This window comes from Crocodylus siamensis, chromosome 4 (genome assembly GCF_052110815.1).
Source record: "Crocodylus siamensis isolate JL-2025a chromosome 4, ASM5211081v1, whole genome shotgun sequence".
Lineage (NCBI taxonomy): Eukaryota > Metazoa > Chordata > Crocodylia > Crocodylidae > Crocodylus > Crocodylus siamensis.
Genome location: NC_143398.1, coordinates 22,780,385 through 22,794,184, shown reverse-complemented (window position 1 = coordinate 22,794,184; position 13,800 = coordinate 22,780,385). Strand labels below are relative to the sequence as shown.

At 46.2% G+C, this 13,800-nt stretch overlaps 1 protein-coding gene across 5 annotated transcripts in view; it reads right to left on the bottom strand.

Annotated features, from left to right (window-relative positions):
- The window catches only part of FAM185A (family with sequence similarity 185 member A), a 71,744-nt gene that overhangs the window by 4,157 nt on the left and 53,787 nt on the right, over positions 1 to 13,800 (bottom strand). For 2 of the 5 annotated variants that reach the window (XR_016441724.1, XR_016441725.1), the window contains 3 exons: positions 11,320 to 11,454; positions 9,357 to 9,567; positions 1,346 to 1,475 (listed from right to left, as the gene is read on the bottom strand). Coding sequence is in view for 3 of the 5 variants with exons in the window: in XM_090041950.1 (XP_089898076.1) it covers positions 1,454 to 1,475; positions 9,357 to 9,567; positions 11,320 to 11,454 (368 nt within the window). In the remaining 2 variants the exon portion in view is untranslated. Of the gene's footprint in view, positions 1 to 1,012; positions 1,476 to 9,356; positions 9,568 to 11,319; positions 11,455 to 13,800 lie in introns of those variants that run through there. The other 3 variants (XM_090041950.1, XM_090041952.1, XM_090041951.1) reach the window with 3 other exon arrangements.

Sequence of the window (13,800 nt, the reverse complement as noted above, 5' to 3'; positions counted from 1 at the left end):
TGGGGTGTGGGTGTGTGGCTCTGGAACACACTGTCCTCTCCTGCAGTCAATGCAAGCAGCACTGGGGGGTGGGTGTCGGTGTGTGTAGTTTGTGGGGTGTGAGGACTCCCCCCCCCCCCCCCCCCACGGCACAGCAGCAGGTGGGGGCACTGGTGCATGGCTCTGGCCAGCGCTGCATGTTGCAGCGAGAAGTCCAGCCCCTGCCAGGCCATTTGTTCCCCTGGCACTCCCTGCACTCATGGGGCACAGGAGGGAAGCCCTGCGGGCAGTGCTGGGGAAACAAGTGACCAAGCAGGGGTTGCACTCCTGGCAGCACTGGCTGGAGCCAGAAGCCAGGCACCAGCGCCAAGCAGACAGCCCCCTGCTGCTGCTGACCCCGCTGCCTGCCAGGGCTGTGCCGTGGGGGGGAGGGGGGTTGGGGGAGTGTAGAAGGTTTCCCATCCTCCTCCCCCCTCACACACACACCCTGCCCACCCGTGCTCCATTCTGCTGCCCACCCCCTCCAGGCATGGGCTCTGTGCTGCAGCCAGCCCCAGCCCCATGCCCCAGCTCAGCTGCAGCCCTGCCCCCACCCCCTTCTTCCCGACCTGCTGCCCAGAGGGAGCCGGACGCCAGGGAAGCCTGCAGCAGCAGCCCTGTCCGTGCTAGCAGGGCTGGCCCTTCTGCCCACAAGGGTGGGAGAGAGGCATAATAGGATATGTTGGGGGGCGGGTGGAGGCACCTCCTTCCCACCTTTCTGGGCAGAAGGGGTGGCCAGGCACAATTCATTGGGGAGCTCTGTGGGGTGGATGAAAGTGCCTGGTAGGCCAGATCCAGTTGGCGGGCTATATTTTGCCCACCCCTGCCCTAATACCTACCATACTATGACAAGTCGTGCATCTCTTAGAGCTAAGATGCCTATCCGCAACCAAATGTGAACTGCAGCTCTGAAAGTGGTTTTTTTCCTATACATGATGCAAACAACTCAACAAAAGGAAAATCTCAGTATTGTATATAAAACAAGCCTTTCATGTAAGGAGACAGTATTTTATTTACATTTTTGAAACACTGTGGTGAACAGGCCAACACCACAAAGTTCGAATCACAGTTCTTTGCATTTTTAATAGGTATTTAAAAAGTTTGCAGCAGTGGCTTTACAATTTCCATTTGAACATTACTGCCTTTCTAAACATACAGGACTAAGAGTAAGCCTGTTTCATACAGCAGCTAAACAGCAACAGCCGTTTAATAAAAGAAAATGTTGGGCAAAAAAGGCCTCATATTTTATGTACGTTTTACACTAAATACAGTGCAAGAGTAGTACTGACATAATGTTACAGTCTTTACAGTTCCTTGTCTTAAATACCTTTGCCCTGTTCTTCAAGGAACTTGCAACTTGATGGACTGGAACCAGCTTTGGCTTTTAAGATGTACGGTGCCATTTTGTGTGGTAGCCTTAATCCGTTGGTCTGTGTCATTCGGTTGATTCATGTGACCTGAAAAACAGAACTGCATTCAGTTTGCTAATCTGACAAAATTAACAATTTATTTCTTTACTGAGAACTCTACAGTGAAATTTTATTGGCAGAAATTGAGACAGACTTTTAAAATGTGGGGCTCCTTCATAATTTCTCTCTTGATCCCATACAACTGCTCTCTGCCATTTCCATGGAGAGGCTAGAGTTTGGCCAGTGCTCCCCCAAAGTAGGTGGGCATGCTAATGTCCAAACCTGTGCAGGTCACAAGACCTTTGGAGATTTCTGCACAATGTCCCAGTACATCTCCACTGTTGCTCAGTCTCCCTGACAAAATGGAGCTCACAGAAACTGCTCGTTTTGCTTCCTTTCCTGTGCGTGGACAAAGCTTGTGATCCCCCCTCCTTCACCATGTCAACGACATGGAATCACTGACTTTGAGATGAACGGGATTAAAAAAAAATAAAATAAGATGACATTCACGATGAAGCAGAACAAATGGTGCCTATGATATTCGCAGTGTTGAAGTTCTAGTTATAGATTTCATACACATTAGGGCTTGAAGGGACCTTGTGAGATCATCAGGTCCAGCCCCATGCCCAAGGGGCAGGAACTCAGCTGGGGGCAGATGACCCCAGCAAGATAGGCATTTAAGTAGTTCTTAAAAAGGTATCCAGAGTAGGTGCTTGCATTGGGTATGGTTCAAGCTTCTCCACATCCTTTTTAAAGTGTGGAGCCCAAAATTGGATGCAGTATTCCAGTTGCAGCCTCACCAAGGTCGAGTACAGTGGGAGGATGACTTCTTGGGTCTTGCTTGAGATGCATTGGTAGATGCAAGCCAGAGTATTGTTTGCTTAGCCAGCTGCGGCTTCATATTGGTGGCTCATGTTCATCTTGTGGTCAGTCATCACCCCCAAGTCTCTTTCAGTCGTGGTGCTAGTGAGTGTAGCACTGCCGAGCCTGTTAAGTATGATGTGGGGTTTTTGTCCTGCAGTGGAGCACCTTGCATTTCTCAGTGTTGAATGTCATCAGGTTTTGATCCGCCCACCTTACAAGCCTGGTCCAGGTCATCTTGAATTGCCAGCCTATCCTCTAGAGTGATCACACTTCCCCATAATTTGGTGTCATCCATGAACTTAGCCAGTCCACTTCTGACACTTGAATCCAGTTCATTTATGAATATATTAAAGAGTACTGGTCTGAGTACTGAGCGCTGAGGGATGCCACTGGTCACCATGCTGACTCAGTTATACCAACTATCAGTCTCTGAAAGCTCTGAATCCCTAGAAGTTTTCATTTGCAGTGTCTCTGTAGAAGAATGAGGATAGAAATCAGAAGGAAATCTGGCTTCTAAGCAGACAGCCCTTAAAACAGGAGGTTGGGCTGAACATTAAACAGGAAATAGCTTCCAGGTGTCAAAAAAATGAGGTGACAATAAAGGCATATGAAGAAAGAAAATAATTTTCAGCTACTCCCCTACCAATGTTCTGCACTGCCTAAAATGAGGCCACTTTAAGTTGTAAGAGGGGACAGAAAAAATGCAGGTCATAGATATGTTTGCTAGTAGATGCAAGTGGGAGTTGAAGCTGCTTGGCCCCAGCAAGGTTTCCAGGCCAAGAATCAAATCTCTCTGGTGTATTTCTGTAGACATCAGCAAACACCACAGCATGAAAGCAGCTGCACTGAACAGAGATTTCCATGCACCATTTACATCCTGCTAAAAATCTCACTACAGAGCCAGAGAAAATCACAACCAAAAAAGCCAGAGTTGTTTAAAAGCTCAATAGTTGCCTGTCTCTGATTTTCTATTTGCTGCATTAATTCATCTAGAAAAAATTATTTGTTCCTTGTGCTTTATTTGCCCATAAGGGAAATGAAAGATTGAGCTTCCTTCAAACAGAGTACACTGTCAAAAGTTCTGCTCCCTGGGAAACGGCATCAAGGGATCCTGGGGGCTGAATTCCTATCATGTTTAAGACTCTCAAGGTGCTCTGATGCTTTTGCCATTTTCCAACTAATTCACAAAGTTGGAAGTTAGGAGATCCGAGAGGCAGTTCTTCTTGCACTGATCCTATTTCTCTTACCACCGTTCATTACTTGTGTTCTGATAAGGATGTTCGAAGCAAACTTTGAGAATGGTTTTCCTAATGGGTAAAAACTACAATAGTAAAAGTTAGAGGTGCGCCGCTACATTGGTCTAATATTGGACCGGCACCAATATAAAGAAAATTGACCGTATTGGAAACTAGCTTTTTTCCCCCTAATGTGGCTGATAATGTGGCTGATGAATGCCCCATGCATGAGCGCAGCTGCAGCACAGCACATAGGTGGCGAGGAGCACAGCCCGGCAGCTTGGAGAGCTGTGTCCAGCTAGTAAGTCTGCTGTGAGGGAAGTAGAAGGGAAAGGGAAGGAATTTTGGGGGGGGGGAGGTCGATCTGCACCCCCCACACCTCCCTTCCCTTCCCCCTCGCCTTCCACCACAACAGACTTACCAGCCGGACACTACTCTTCAAACTGCCAGGCTGTGTATTGGGAATCAGATTGCTATCAGCCAATATGCCTCCTTAAAAAAAAATCAGCCATCAGTACCAGCCCCAAAAATCTCTATTGGTGCACCTGTAGTAAAAGTCATTTGCATTTGCCAGTGTGGACAATGATTTAATTTCAAGGCATATTGTTCTGGGGAAAGCAGGGACAGCGGATATACCAAACACACAGCACATTACCATTATTTCTCCCTTCTGATTTAACACCTTTTAAAAAAGGAACTTTTCATGTGTTTTACAGACAGCACGGCTTTCAGAGTTCTTTACAAGAAGGCAAATGTTCTTCTCTAGGCAAAAGCAGGTATTACTTATTAACTCACTTGCCTTCCTGGGGGATGGAGCAGTTAGAGATCTCTTTCCAAGTCTTTAAAATAATAGCAAGCTTCTGTGTTTAAAGAATGAATAGCAGAATAATCAATTTAAATCTTAAAACTCTACACAAACACACAAGTGGGCCCTAAACATCAAGACAGAGAGAGAAAGGGGGGGGGGGTTAAGAAATCCAACAGAAAACAAAATTTTCCATAAGATGACGTGCAAAATTAAGATATCAGTCTCTGCAATGAGGCCAAACCTTGGACCTCTATTTTAAGAAAGAATGACTGCTGGATAGATGGAGCCAGTTTCATGTAACACTGTAGCTCTCTCTCAAGTAGTTAGTGGCACTTGACTGAAAGTTGTCTGCCAATGCTGCCAAGACTCCAGTTTAATAAGCCTTTAAGTAGTGTTTGACCAGCTTGCATTAAATGCAAGGTGAAACAAATCAAAAATCAATCTACAAGACACAAGCTGATCTAATGTGTTTTTAAAAAGTTGGATGAACTTTCTTTTTGTCTTCAAGGAATTTAATCTTTTCCAGATAAAACCTGACTTTTAAAAAAAAATCCTGCTTAAAGGATCAAGGTTTTACCAAGATGTTAAAAGGGACACTGTGAAACTTTAAAAAAAAGACTCCCACTCAATTTTGGTGGCACAGGTTCAATAGTATTCACTTTGGAAAGAAGGAAATTCTTGGAGAAGTGCCTGGAAAATACAGAATTGACTGGGGTTACCACGATGATTCATGCTACCCCACAGCAAAAGCATCTCAGTCAGCTCCAAGGTGTGCATCTCACCTTCACAGCTGTCATGGTAGGTCAGGTGGGGGGCACTTTCAAAAAACTGAAAGGCTCAGCTTAAGGACAAGAATCACAACTTGGTGTGAATCTGTAACTTGGCTAAGTAACTTGACTGAGGCAGTGATGGCTGCTGAATCTAATCTAAGCTATCTGCTCTGTCCCGTTTCGAAGGCAAGTTGTATCACAGATCATCTACACTTGCAGTTACCTCCCCCCTCAGTCCCAGATGGACTGCACTGCTGGAGGTGACCAACGTACGAGTCATTTGAAGAAGGAAAAGGGCCAAGGTTCCTGGCCTGCCAAAGGTTATAAAGTTGACTATGGCTTTTACTAGAAGATTATCCAGGCAGTACAACAAATCTCACAGAAGCTGGTGTCTATGTAGCAATTTGTCCTTTGGAGAATAGGTACCCTCAGTAGGGGAGACGCTCACAGATTCTGCTATGTCCTTGCAACATTTTCCTCACCCACAGGGGTGGGCAAAATGCGGCCCAGGGACCAAATGGAGCCCAGCAGGCTGTTCTATCCAGCCCACGTGGCCCCTAAAAAATTTAGAAAATTAATATTCATCTGCCCTGGGCTGCCTGTCATGTGGCCCTTGATGGCCCTGGTCTAGCATAATTTCCTCTATTCCCTCCACCACCAGAGAGGAATTAGATCCACCAGGTTGCTTTCTAATACCCTTCACAAGTCAGATGAAGGTCAAAGGCAACATCATTCCCTCTGGATGTGCCTGACTTTGAGAACTGCTTTGCTGGCATACAGATGGCACAGAGTTTAGGGGATGCCGAAAGTGAGGGCCTTCTGGAGGAAGCCTAGATCATCTGGGACCACAGGGGAGCAGTAAGCTGAGCAAGCCAAAGGTTTCACCTTTTTCTCAAAACTCCTTATAGTGAGGCTGCAGCCTCATGCTTTGCTGTGGCAGTACTGCTAACAGGTGAAGACTGCCAGCAGGATCAGGTCACACCTCCCCGTGGCCAGGCTATCAGTACAGAGATGGCATTGGCAGCTAAAAGCAGGCCTAGAAAAACTCTAGTATAGTACAGAATTTCAGATGCTGCCGTCCCACATTCTCAGTGATTCTGCCTAAGGACAGGTGGGAGGTTGGCAGTTGATACATTCATAAGCAATAGTTTCAGCATGGACAGGTAAAATGCCACTTGACAAGAGGCAGACAAGGTCCTTTGGGTGAACCGGATATCTTTTATTAGACCAACTTAAATAGTTGAAGAACAATTTTTAAGTAAGCTTCCTGGTTCAAAAACCCTTCATCAGGCTGAGGAAGTTTCAGCAGTTGGTGTGTGCTCTTCCTGGATGGAATGGAAAGTAAAGAAGTCAGAGACTGGGCTGGTGTGCATACAAGACAGGCAATCAGGAAGAGCACACACTAAACTGCCCTCCCCATCCAACTTCCTACTGGGGACTAGCAATGATGTTGGCCGGTTAGCAGGGAAAGGAATTCCCCAAACACCATCTCTTACCCATTTTGGCTCACAGGTGTAGGTTATATGACCTATTATACAGTTACTGAAGAAACAGAAGTGCAATATTAATAGTACCTGACACACACCAGTCAAAGCCCAGCACAATATGAGCTGGTGAGTTAAGTGATCACCAGCAGTTTTATAAAAGGCTGCCTGGTTTTCATGCAACTCTCTTGGAACTCAGAAATAACTTTGAACTTCCAGGAGATTGAATGCTTAGGCTGAGCCTTCCTTGCCTTCTAGGATGGATAGCCAGGCTTTGCAGAAATAAATAAGAGTTAGTTTTTTTCATATGAGATGACATCCAAGGGCGTGCATAGATGAAATGGAGGCCCTAAATTGAAGCGGTGGGTTTTAAAAAACGCCACTTCAGTTTAGGGCTGATTAACACCCCACCACCACCCCGTCATGTACACCCCCGCTGACTTACCTGCCTCTCTGGTGGGGAGGCGAGAGTGAACCGTCGGCAGTCAGAGCAGTTCCTGGGCTGGGGGACAGGAGATCAGGCTCGCTGCTTTTCTTGGGCAGACCTGCTGCCAGGCTGCCTGCAGAGCCATGGAGCTGCGTGGAGCCCAGTGCTTTGCTCCGTGGCTGTAGAAGCAGCTGTGCCGCAAGTCATTTAAGGCACATTATGCCACCGAATTTCCTACAGTGGCTGGAATTAATACACAATACACCACCAACGCGTGCAAACACCAACACCATTAAAGCGGTGCAAAAGCATTTAGCCCTCTTTAAAGTGTCATGCACACACACCTCTTGTTTGGTCTACACATGGCCCAAGGCACTAGGACTGAAGAAAGTGCTTCAAAATTGCTTTCTCTGCCCATCCCAAACTTCTGCCAAGTATGCAACATAATCAGCTTATTCCTGTATTCATAGTAAGTATCTTCGCACTAGATCAGCGACAGGTAAAATATAGTGTGCCTGGTTAGTTTCTTGTGTCTCAGAAGTTGCAGTCACTACCTCTTCCCTAGCAGCAGGTTCACTGTCTAATTAGCTACTTCAATTTTCCAAACACATTTCATAGCTGCTTCTCTTTACTGATGTGTAAGAAACGGACTCTTCTCATTCTCCTTGAAGAACTGCTGGCACATGCAGACAAGTGAACAAAGGACATGATGCTAGCTCTTCAGAGGTGCATTCCTTTAAAAGAACTTGAACAAGTCAAGGTCCTTTACCAAGTATCACTTAGATCTTACAGCGACAGGCCCCTTAGAAATTCCATGGATTGGTCATCTTGAGATATTTTATATCCCAACGTCCTTCCGTTACAGTGAAGTTCCAAAATGGAAATGATGTGAAAAGTCCACAGGGTCAAACAGCTGTCCAGGGTGCAGAAGAAAATACACAGTGTGGAGTTGGGGACAGGAAACAAGGAGTTCCCCAGGACCAATGCAGTCCCCCTTTGTACAGTGCTTCACAACAGCAAGTCCCCGCTCCTCAATCTGCTCCGTGGCACAAGAGCAGGGAATGCAACAGAGGGGAAGACTGCCCTTTCCTGCACTGTTTTGTTTCCCAAGTTGTGACGTTGCCCCCAGTAACTAGGTCTGATGAGGGCAGATGGCCAGGTTGGCCCTTAGCCAGTCAGGCAGCCCCCAGATACTTGCAAGCATCATCCTCTGTAATTACCTGGCTTTGGGTATTTCCCCTCTGCTCTTCCTGTTACCTTAGCCTAGCAAATGCTTAAAGGCAGATGGGCCTTGGTGTTTAAAATAGTTTGACAATTTTTTTTTGATTTTCTCTACAGCTCTCAGAGGGTAGCTATGGACACCTTACAGAAATGAAGGCTCATCCTTGTGAATCGCTCTGATGAGCTCAGAATAAGCCCTCCTGTGACATTTCCTATTACCCTCCCTCCTGCAGGAAATGTCCCAAGTCCATGGAGCAGACAGAGAACTCCCCACCTCTCTGACACCCGTCACTGCTCCCCCAAAGAGCTCCGACTCTGCCCACACCAGGCAGATTCCCTCGTTTTCCTGCCATGACCAAATGCAACTCCACTTTTTGGCTGCCTCCCTTCAGATATGTACTTCCAGTGGGATCCCAGCCCTGTTATTTCCTCGACCAATACTGAAGTTGGAAGCTTGCAACGAAGAGATGACTAATGCCACAACTGGCACCACAGGCATCAGCCAGGCAGGGGCCGGACTGGACTGGAACTCATCTGACCCAAAAAATCCAATCCATCTCCCCACCACTCCCGCTGACCTTTCACACTAGCACTCCCAGGAGATGCAGAGGGACAGCCAGTTCCCTCCAGGATCCATGTGGGAACTAAGCTGTTCTGCTGGACTGATTATTTTTGCAATAACCTCTTAGCTTAGAAGTTTAAAAAACTAATTTGCTGTCCCTTTGTGATAGGAGTTTTTTCCACTTTAAACACAGTTCCACAGTAAACACAGTTTTTTCCGGTTTTATATTTTCTGCAGCTGAAACACAATTAAAATGGTGCATCTGCTTTGTCCTGAAGGGTCTTGTGGAAAGGGGCATTTTTGTCACATATATAAATCTATTAACTGTATTAAATGATTTTTAATTATTGGCCTAATCTGCTTGTAGCAGCAACAATCCCACTGGAAAAGACTTGCTGAACAAGCAGTCTTGGCTATCAATATAAGAAGCTATTAAACTAGCGTGAAAGCAGGCTGGGAAAAGAATCCAAACCAGTTTTAGGAAAATGAACAAGAGCTCCATGAAAAATATGTTCACCAATAATTTAAACCCTCTCCCATGTTGCTCAAGCCTCTTGCCTTTTCAGCTGCCCTGTAGCTCCTCCCATCCCTGCCCCGGCTCTGCTTTGTAGCTGTCCATAATGAGCTTGCTTCCAGGATCCTGTGGCCTCGTCCACCAACTTTTCTTTGGGATCAGAAAAGATTTTTCCAACTGGGCCAAACTGGCTACTCTCCGTTGGTTTTTTGCCTTCCCCGTAGCAATGCGGAGGCACAACTGTGGTTAGGCAGGCTAAGATTTAGAAACTCAATATTAAAAGAAAATACAGGAATGCGTAGGGATGAATTAGTTTGGAGAATCTGGAATACTGCTTCCCAGAAATGCTCGGTGGCAGGATCAGGGTGAGATTACACGTCAGAATTAGCAGGTGCTGGTTCTAAGAATGTTAGTATGTGTTAAGCTTACCAAGTGTAAGTGACCAGTCACATGTCTGGTGCCAATACCCTCTCCAATGTGCACTGCTCACACCTGCTGTTAGAGGGCTGTTGAGCAGGGGCATGGCAGGGACTGCAAGTCTATCCTGCCCGTCAGCTCTCTAGCAAGAGTATAGGCTGGGAAGGAGGTGGGGAAGGGCCCTTCTGTGGCGTTTCAGCTGTGCTCTCTGCTCCCAATCAACCCCTGGATCCCCCTACATTTCCCCAACCCACTCCTCCACCCCTGAATCACCCTCCCACACCTGATCGCTGCCCTGCCCAGCCTGAGAACAATGAAGACAGTGGCAGTGGGTTCCCCTTCTCTGCCTGTTCCTGGGCTCCTTGCAGCCTGCAATACTCCTGTGCACCCAGATCCAGCTCCCACTGGGCCCAGCAGCCACCTGGCAGATCCTTGTCCCCCTTCAGCTAGCCCCCCCAGCGGGGGCTGGATCTGGACATGCAGGAGCAGCATGGTCTGCAGGGACCTCAGGAGCAGGCAGGGAGGGGGAATCGCCCCCCACACCAGCTCTCGAGCTGCTCAAGGCAGCACAGCAGTGATCTGGGGGTAGAGGGGCTGCTGGAAGGTAAAGAGCACAATTGGGGTGGCAGGGGAACAATCTAGGGGACAGGTGGACAATTTGGGGGGCAGAGATAGCAGCAGCTCAGCAGCTCCCCACACATCTGCTCTTCTCCTCCCCTCTACCTGCCCCCTTTTCCACCCTCCACTCCTGTCCCCCCTCACCCCTTCCCCATGCTCCCCTAAGCCCCTTCATACCTTTTCCCTCCCTTCCATTACTAACTATCCCAACATCTCAGCTTCAGACCATTCTTCTCTGTTCCTACTGATCCTTCCTCATACAGCCCCTGTACCCTTTGTACCCTCCCACTCTGCTATCACATCTCCTCTGTCCCCTGGCCCTCCCCATCCCTACTGTCTTCTCTCAGACCTCTGGGCTCCTGCACTGTGCTCCTATGCAATTCCTTTGGCTTCTAAAACCCATTCTCCAATGCATATCCATCCCCCTACTCATGTATGGCTCCACCACCTCCCAAACCCTGGTTCTGCACTGCCTATGGTTTATGCAATTCATTCTTTAAAAAGCACTTATATCCCTTGTGCTGGTATATGATGCACTCTGAGCACATCAGATGGTTTTTTCTTTATATTCTTAACATATATATACACACCAATCACCTATTAGATTAACAATTATACTCAATAATATTACAGTCTAAATTTTCTCTAAGTATAGCTAGGAAAAAAAAAATCAATGAGTCAAATTCTTGCCTGGTGTACCTCCATGGAAGTCAGTGAAGAGATACTGGAGATGAATTTGGTCCTACAAGTCTTACAAGAGAAACATCTGAGTATTTGTAAGTCATATACTAAACATACAAAGGAGTTTAGTGCAGATGCAGAGTTCACCAGCACAAGCATATGAAGTTGAAACAGACAAAACAGGAAGAAGCCAAAAGCAATAAAACCTTATTATAATGTAGATAGGTTTGACAAAGGCCAGACAGATTTATTAAAAAAAAACCCCAAAAAACCAAAAAAACCCAGCCTTACCAGTAATAGTTATGTGACCATCTTTGGGGGCACTTTGGATTTCCTTTAACTCAATCTCTGAGCTCACGTCCACCTTACTTCCAGATAGCTGTAAATAAGCTTTAAGAGAGGCAGGCACCTTGATTGTAATAGAGCCTGTAATAAATTAAGTGAAAGACATTTATGTTACTACTGTCCAAATCAAAGCAGGCAAAACACACACTAGTTACTCAGCTAACAATGAAACCCCACTATTTGACTCTGTTCAGCTGACTTGAGAGAAATGGTATATTTTTGTCTTAAACTCTCCAGCCATTCTGGCTTCTCTCCCAGCCCAGAGGATAAATAGCACTCTTGTGGACAGAGATGCCCTCATTTATCACAACAGAAGACTATTAGCAACAGTCAGTACCAACAGCTATCTTTCCTTTATAGCACAGGGCTAGCTCTCCCTTTTCCCTGAGATATGGCAGCCTTACAACTGACTGTCTATTCTAGAGTTGCTGTCACTGCACTTTATAGATGGGTTGTTAGCAAAATCAAAGCGGCTTCAGTGACCTGCCCCATCTCTGAGATTATAAATTGAAATTCTGGTCTCTGCTTTCATTAAATGTGGGCTTCTTTATGTCTCAGGCCAACAACTGGGGTATCTAGTTGCCAGGCTGGGGCACATCTAGAATGGTTTATTCGATGATGCTCAGTCTCTGTGCTTGTATGTTACAACAAACAACTGCAAAGCCTGAATTCACTCTCTAGATAAAGCTTTCTTACGTTTAGCCTCATTCCAGCCCTGGTAAAAACTTTCTTCTCTGTAGGTATGTTAAGAAGTCTCCTCCCACAACTAAATTAGCACGTGGAAATTAAATGACACCATCCGTGAAAAAAAATGCACACAATACAGATACGCAGGACCTGACCTGACCTTTCCTCCTCGGGAGGCAGTGCAAAACAGCCAGAAAGCTGAGGATTCCTCTGGCATATGGCATGCCTAGTGTGGCAAAAAGCCAACAGACAGTTCTATGTCACCTATTCTTGGCCCCCCTTTGGGAACTGTAACTACCAGTATAATTTAGGCTGCCTTAATATAACCTGGGTGCAGACCAACTCCAGGAATAGAAGAATGGAGAGGTGGCTGTGAGCCACTTTTTTTCTAATGTCAGGTCCTGCCTAAAGACCAGCTTGGCCAAACACAGTGATCCACTTGCTTATTTTGACATACCAGGCCAGAGATGACTGCACTGCTCTCAGTAGTTATCCTGGGTTTAAACTAGTGTAAAAGAGTACAGTTTGGCTTGCTCCATCTTTGTCTTCAGTAAGAAGTGTGGCTGGAACAGATGCCAAGCTCTGCTTTAAAAATCACTTTCAGACATTCTCTTTCACTGTTCTTTATGAAACAGTTTCCCTCCCTCACTGGTTAAACATCAATCTGAGTACTGTAATTCCACAACTGGCTTGATGGTATTGTGAAAATATATTTCTTTCCACCACAAGAGTTGGAGAGGCTTGTACATTAGAGCACACATGGGAATGAATTCAATACATTTCTTTCATCACATTCACTCTTGCTGAATACTACAATCTTCATTTCAGAGCTACCCATGGAAGGTTAGACAATAAAACAGTGACCACCTATTAACACCTGGAGTGCAAAGGAATGTCAGAAGTAAGATTGAAGAGGAAAAGTTTTATAATGGCTTCTGCAAATTTATTACTCTCTTAACAACACAACATTCTTGCAGGGCTTGAGTGTCTTTTTAAAATAAGACCTTCAGTCCTGTGCTTTTTTGAATGCCAAAGGAGATAAATCCAGCTATTCAAGAGTTATGTTCCAGTGAGTACTGTTGTACTGACCATGTAATTAGAAGGAGGGAAAGGATGGAAAATTGGCTTATTCACAAATATATCAGAGATTGGACATGTCTCATCTTTCTGGGTCTACCTTCCTTTCTTTTGCTGCTTTACTAATTTTAATGTAAGGGTCTCCATACACAATAATTCTTTCCTTGGACAGGGAGAAACAACAAACCTGTGACCCCTGTCAGGTCTGCATGTGTGCCAATGCTATGGACTGAGCTGGAATGACAAAGCAAGAGAGGACTGCAATCCTCATCAGCTCTACAAAATATTTTATGGGGCAGATTGTGGGACAAATCTTATTGGGAGAGGGGCTAGATTATGCCTTGGGTCCCCTTGGTTTGGCTGAGTAAGGGAGACCACTATTTTTGCTTCAGACTGAGGGAAGCACCCCAAATTCTTGCAGTGGGTCAAGCACTGTCAAGGGCTAATAGGCCTGTGTTTCCCAGACGGCACAGGTCCAGGATCAGTTCAGACTCTGGGTGGTAGCAGCATTACCCTCAGGCTAGCGGGTGTGCTCCAGGAAGCGGGTCAGCTGGGTGTGCCCCAGGGAGGCACTCGGAGCCTGGAAGGTGGTTGGGCACAGGGGGTGCGTGGCTCAGCACAGGAGCACTCCCCACCACAACATACCCCAGAATAAGATGCACA